Here is a 5,842-nt window from a genome sequence, read left to right as displayed (position 1 = left end):
CCCCCCCCCCCGGTAAGGCCATCTCACCTCTACCTATACTGCCAGCTCTACCCCCCCGGCGTACCTTGCTGCCTCCTCTTCTGGCGACGTCTGACCCTCCGTCGGTTCATCATGCAGGCAACTATGGTGCTTAGGATGACCGCCAGGGTAAGGAAGCAGGCTCCTCCAACGACCCCTGCCATAAGGGATTTCTGCTGAACCTCCGGGAGCTCTGTGTGCGCGGGGTAGACCCTCATCCCTGGAAGCAATAGGAAGCCGTTAAAGTCTGGACCCCAAGAACAGAAAGGTAACAATTTCAGTCCGGGAGCGGCGGAGGCGGTGTTCTGTTGAAAAGGCCAACTCGTCGAGATCTCCGACTCACATCACATCCATTTCTGGAGTGCGAGTGACTTTCTATCGATTTCATGTGACTTGCAGAGGCATCTGCCGTTGTTTTATCGAAAGCTCCAACTCATCCAAATCTCCAACTACCTCACTTCCAGGGCTCAGAAAGACTGGAGCTCTGTACAGTTGCGGTGCGCATGCGTTTTCAGAATGCTCGTCGAGTTTGCCACCTGCTGCATATTGTTAAACCGCAGCTGCACAGAAGCTCCGTCAGTCTTTGTGTTTTGCAGTCTAACGCCGTCTGGTCGAAATCTCCAACTTGGGAGTACCCGGCAGTGAGGAAGTTGGAGATTTCGATGAGTTGGAGCTTTCGATAGAACACCGTCACTGCAGCACCCACCCGACCTCAGGGTTTTCTTGCCGGTCTAGAGTGCGATGGGACATTCTTTGTATTGACCCCGACTCATGATGTCACATCCGTTGGAGATTTCGATGAGATGTCGCTAGTACGCGTGGCATTTTTACAAGCCTCGTCGAGTTCCCCAATTGCCGCAAGTGGGGGCCTCGCCGTCCTCATCGAGTTCTCCAACTGGCGTCAGTGCCTTGTGCCATCGGGGAACGCACATTAGAGAACTTGATACTGCTCTTGGGTACCCGCACAGGCGCACTAATGCAAATTAGAGAGCGTGATACTGAGAACGCTGGGTGCACCGACGGGAGTTGGAGATCTCGACAAGTTGGACATCTCAACAGAACACCGGTACAACTGTGCAAGACTGGAGGCAAAGCCGGAGTTCCATTTTAGGTGTTGAGAGTATAGTTTTGTGTAGGGGAGACATTTCCAGCCGGACGCTCTGTTCACACTGGATTTTAATACCGGGATTTGCACAGTGAGAAGAAATGTAACATGAATTCCACATATGGAAATATCTTCTCCCGTAATCTCAGATCCGTCATAACAAATTCAATGTTAGTTTATTCGGGGATTGCGCTTAAAATATCTCCGTGCCGGCACTCAGAGACCTAATCCCCCCGTCATGATCCGGGGTGAGAGGTCACCGGGGATTACAAAAAAAGACACATTTTTGGCTTCAGATTGTGGTCAGAAGCAACTTTGTATCGGAGGTATAATTTAAAGGAGCACTCCAGTGAAAACAAAATGGGTAAGTACCCGAAAAAACAACCTGGTGGTAGGCGTGTCAGGACAGGAAGTGAGGAGGATACCAAAAAAAGTCACTCCTCCCCCCTCATAACCTCCGGTGTGTAAATTTCATCTTGAGCTACTGAGCTCCTTAAATCAGCAATGTAATTAAACATACAAAACCACTACAGGTCCCCTTTAAGTATACGGGTTGTGCCCTGCCCACTCACAAGACATAATTTAAAGGCGCACTCCAGTAAAAACAAAGAGGGTAAGTACCCAAAAAAAACAACCTGGAGGGAGGCCTCAGGACAGGAAGTGAGGAGGATACCAAAAAAAGTCACTCCTCCCCCTCATTCCCTCCTGTGTGTAAATTTCATCTTGAGCTACTGAGCTCAGTAATCAGCAATGGAGTTAAACATATACAAAACCGCTACAGGTCCCCTTTAAGTATACGGGTTGTGCCCCGCCCACTCACCCGACGTGGAGATGTTCACTGAATTACTGGGCTCGCTGATGTAATCGCCGGCAAACGCCACCAAGCGGAATTCGTAGAGGGAATCCTGCGGAGGGGGGAGGGAAATACAGGTCAGACCTTGTTCCGTATGGAGGAGAGGGGCGACTGGGATTTTAACCCTTCCCTGTGCTCTATTTATTGTACAGATCAAAGTTTAATGGTGCAGCCGTGGCACCGGTATCACACAGCGTTATGGGTTGTCTAAAGAGATAGCACGGCAGAGTCTGCTTGCTTTCAGACCGTCTCTCTCTAAGTGAAACTCTGTACAGAGCAAGGTTGGGAGCTCGTTCAGCTGTGCATGCAATCTGAGCTTCAGCTATTGAACTCTACAAAGCAGTCACGGTTACCAAAATAACATATTTACCTGACAAAAAAAAAAAAAATTATATATATATATATACACACAGACTATAAAATGTAAAGCGATACAATATATATATATATACACTATATACCCCCTTTTAACCGAGGACTGGATTGCTTTGTCTCCTAGGTCTTTCTTTCGGTACACCGGCACCACCTAGTGGTCTCACCTTAAACAGCCCGGGAACGAGGAGCTCCGTCTGAGCGGTGGGGATGGACTCGTCGAGAAGCTCCCAGGCTCCCTCATCGCGCCTGCACTCCAGGCCGTAGCCGCGCAGAGGGAGGAAGGACCGCAGGGGCGGGGCCCAGGTCAGCAGCACTCCGCGGGAGGTCTCGTTGGCAGACAGGTAACGGGGAGGGGTCAGGGTGTCCCGAGAGTCTGTGGTGGGTACAGGTGGAGGTAAGGTGGTGGAGGGGATACCTGAGAGGCCAAAAGATTAGTGATTATTGAAGAGGAGGAAATGTTAAGCTGGGAGTTAGAGACGAGTAAGGGGGAGGAGCCACCAGTGACGGGAACACACCAATGAGCACCAAAGGGGGGGATGGCACAGGAGACAGGAAGTGACACAGAGGAAGTCCACTTACCAATAGGAGAGGCCGTCACTATCTCACTGAAGGGCCCGCTTCCCAACTTGTTCTGCGACAGAACGCTGAACTGGTATGTGTTCTCCGACTGCAACTTCTCCACCACCAGGTGACCGGAACCAACCGACGCCGACAGGGAAATCCACTCGTGGTGCCCGTGACTGACGCGCTTCACCCTGACAAGAGACGAAACACGTGATGGAGGGGCCCAAACCCAGAGTGTCAGCGTGTCATTGTTCTGAGACCCCCAAGTGTCAGCGTGTCATTGTTCTGGGACCCCCAAGTGTCAGTGTGTCATTGTTCTGGACCCCCAAGTGTCAGTGTGTCATTGTTCTGGATCCCCAAGTGTCAGCGTGTCATTGTTCTGGGGCCCTCAAGTGTCAGGGTGTCATTGTTCTGGGACCCCCAACTGTCAGTGTGTCATTGTTCTTGGACCCCAACTGTCAGTGTGTCATTGTTCTGGGACCCCAAGTGTCAGTGTGTCATTGTTCTGGGACCCCCAAGTGTCAGCGTGTCATTGTTCTGGGATCCCCAAGTGTCAGCGTGTCATTGTTCTGGGATCCCCAAGTGTCAGCGTGTCATTGTTCTGGGATCCCCAAGTGTCAGCGTGTCATTGTTCTGGGATCCCCAAGTGTCAGCGTGTCATTGTTCTGGGATCCCCAAGTGTCAGCGTGTCATTGTTCTGGGATCCCCAAGTGTCAGCGTGTCATTGTTCTGGGATCCCCAAGTGTCAGCGTGTCATTGTTCTGGGATCCCCAAGTGTCAGCGTGTCATTGTTCTGGGATCCCCAAGTGTCAGCGTGTCATTGTTCTGGGACCCCCAACTGTCAGTGTGTCATTGTTCTGGGACCCCAAGGGTCAGTGTGTCATTGTTCTGGGACCCCCAAGTGTCAGCGTGGGGGGTCTACATCACATAACGGGAGATGAATGGGAACGGTTGTGATTTGTACCGGTCGGTGATATTTTAGGTCTATATGAACAATTTCATGTTTTTACTTTTACGTTGTAAGTCTCTCGATGTACAAAGCGGTCGGCTCCGCATGATGATGGCGGGGACACAATCTATACAATGCAATCTACACACTACACGACGTTAGATGGACTAGAGACTACATGACAAGGAGATGAATCTGATATTCCTTCTTACACGGGGGGGCGGAGCTTTGGGTCAGACCGGAGATCTGTAATCACCAATATCTGGCAGATTCAATACCAGAAGATGCAAAATCCTCATTCCTAAACAGCACATGCCTTGGGTGGAGTGCTGAAAGCATGTAGAAAAGGGAATGTGCTAAGGGAAGGGGAAGTAGAGTGCTACATAAAGGATTGCATTCCTGGCAGCTTTTAGGTGTACATGCTCCTTATCAACACCGGCCTGGTGTTTGTGGGCTGGCCATGGCAGGAGGAACGTTTATAGGGGATTCCATGTGTAGAGGGTCAAGTGTCTGCAGATGACTCCATCAGGAAATAGAATTTTGAATGGTCCCGGTCCAACTCTTGTAGGACAGCGAGAGCATTGAGGGTGAAAGCCCCACAACTGGTCATGTGCTCTCACAAGGGGATGACCAGCATTGTCTGAGGAACGGTCCTCCAAGACCCTTTGCCTCAAAACAAGTGGCTGGAGCTCTATCATTCGGAGGAGAAGACTACAAATGGCCGTGGTGAAGGAAGCCCTCTGAGGTCGCCCAGGGTGATGAATGTGGTAAAGGAAGCTCTTGGAGGTCGCTCATGGTGATGGATGTGGTAAAGGAAGCCCTCCGAGGTTGCTCATGGTGATGAATGTGGTAAAGGAAGCTCTCGGAGGTCTTTCAGGGTGATGAATATGGTAAAGGAAGCTCTCTGAGGTCGCTCTTGGTGATAATGGTGGTAAAGGAAGCTCTCGGAGGTCTTTCAGTGTGATGAATATGCTAAAGGAAGCTCTCTGAGGTCATTCATGGGGATGAATATGGTAAAGGAAGCTCTCTGAGGTCGCTCTTGGTGATAATGGTGGTAAAGGAAGCTCTCTGAGGTCACTCAGGGTGATGAATATGGTAAAGGAAGCTCTCGGAGGTCTTTCAGTGTGATGAATATGCTAAAGGAAGCTCTCTGAGGTCGCTCATGGTTATAAATATGGTAAAGGAAGCTCTCTGAGGTCGCTCAGGGTGATGAATGTGGTAAAGAAAGCTCCTGGGGGTTGCTCATGGTGATGGATGTGGTAAAGGAAGCTCTCTGAGGTCATTCATGGTGATGAATATGGTAAAGGAAGCTCTCCGAGGTCATTCATGGTGATGAATATGGTAAAGGAAGCTCTCCGAGGTCATTATTGGTGATGAATATGGTAAAGGAAGCTCTCTGAGGTCGCTCATGGTGATGAATATGGTAAAGGAAGCTCTCTGAGGTCGCTCATGGTGATGAATGTGGTAAAAGAAGCTTTCTGAGGTCATTCATGGTGATGAATAAGGTAAAGGAAGCTCTCTGAGGTCATTCATGGTGATGAATATGGTAAAGGAAGCTCTCCGAGGTCATTATTGGTGATGAATATGGTAAAGGAAGCTCTCTGAGGTCGCTCATGGTGATGAATATGGTAAAGGAAGCTCTCTGAGGTCGCTCATGGTGATGAATGTGGTAAAAGAAGCTTTCTGAGGTCATTCATGGTGATGAATATGGTAAAGGAAGCTTTCTGAGGTCATTCATGGTGATGAATGTGGTAAAGGAAGCTCTCTGAGGTCATTCATGGTGATGAATATGGTAAAGGAAGCTCTCTGAGGTCATTCTTGGTGATGAATATGGTAAAGGAAGCTCTCTGAGGTCATTCTTGGTGATGAATATGGTAAAGGAAGCTCTCTGAGGTCATTCTTGGTGATGAATATGGTAAAGGAAGCTCTCTGAGGTCATTCTTGGTGATGAATATGGTAAAGGAAGCTCTCTGAGGTC

At 49.5% G+C, this 5,842-nt stretch overlaps 1 protein-coding gene across 1 annotated transcript in view; it reads right to left on the bottom strand.

Annotated features, from left to right (window-relative positions):
- The window catches only part of IGSF9 (immunoglobulin superfamily member 9), a 60,785-nt gene that overhangs the window by 18,019 nt on the left and 36,924 nt on the right, over window positions 1-5,842 (bottom strand). Inside the window, exons 14-17 of the mRNA XM_018568845.1 lie at window positions 2,931-3,106; window positions 2,516-2,766; window positions 1,944-2,028; window positions 65-238 (exon numbers count right to left, since the gene is read on the bottom strand). Of these exons, the coding sequence (XP_018424347.1) occupies window positions 65-238; window positions 1,944-2,028; window positions 2,516-2,766; window positions 2,931-3,106 (686 nt within the window). The remainder of the gene's footprint in view (window positions 1-64; window positions 239-1,943; window positions 2,029-2,515; window positions 2,767-2,930; window positions 3,107-5,842) is intronic.

This window comes from Nanorana parkeri, unplaced genomic scaffold, assembly GCF_000935625.1.
Source record: "Nanorana parkeri isolate BGI_ZX_2015 unplaced genomic scaffold, ASM93562v1 scaffold1251, whole genome shotgun sequence".
In the NCBI taxonomy this organism is placed as follows: Eukaryota; Metazoa; Chordata; class Amphibia; order Anura; family Dicroglossidae; genus Nanorana; species Nanorana parkeri.
This window is presented reverse-complemented; position numbering and strand designations above follow the sequence as displayed.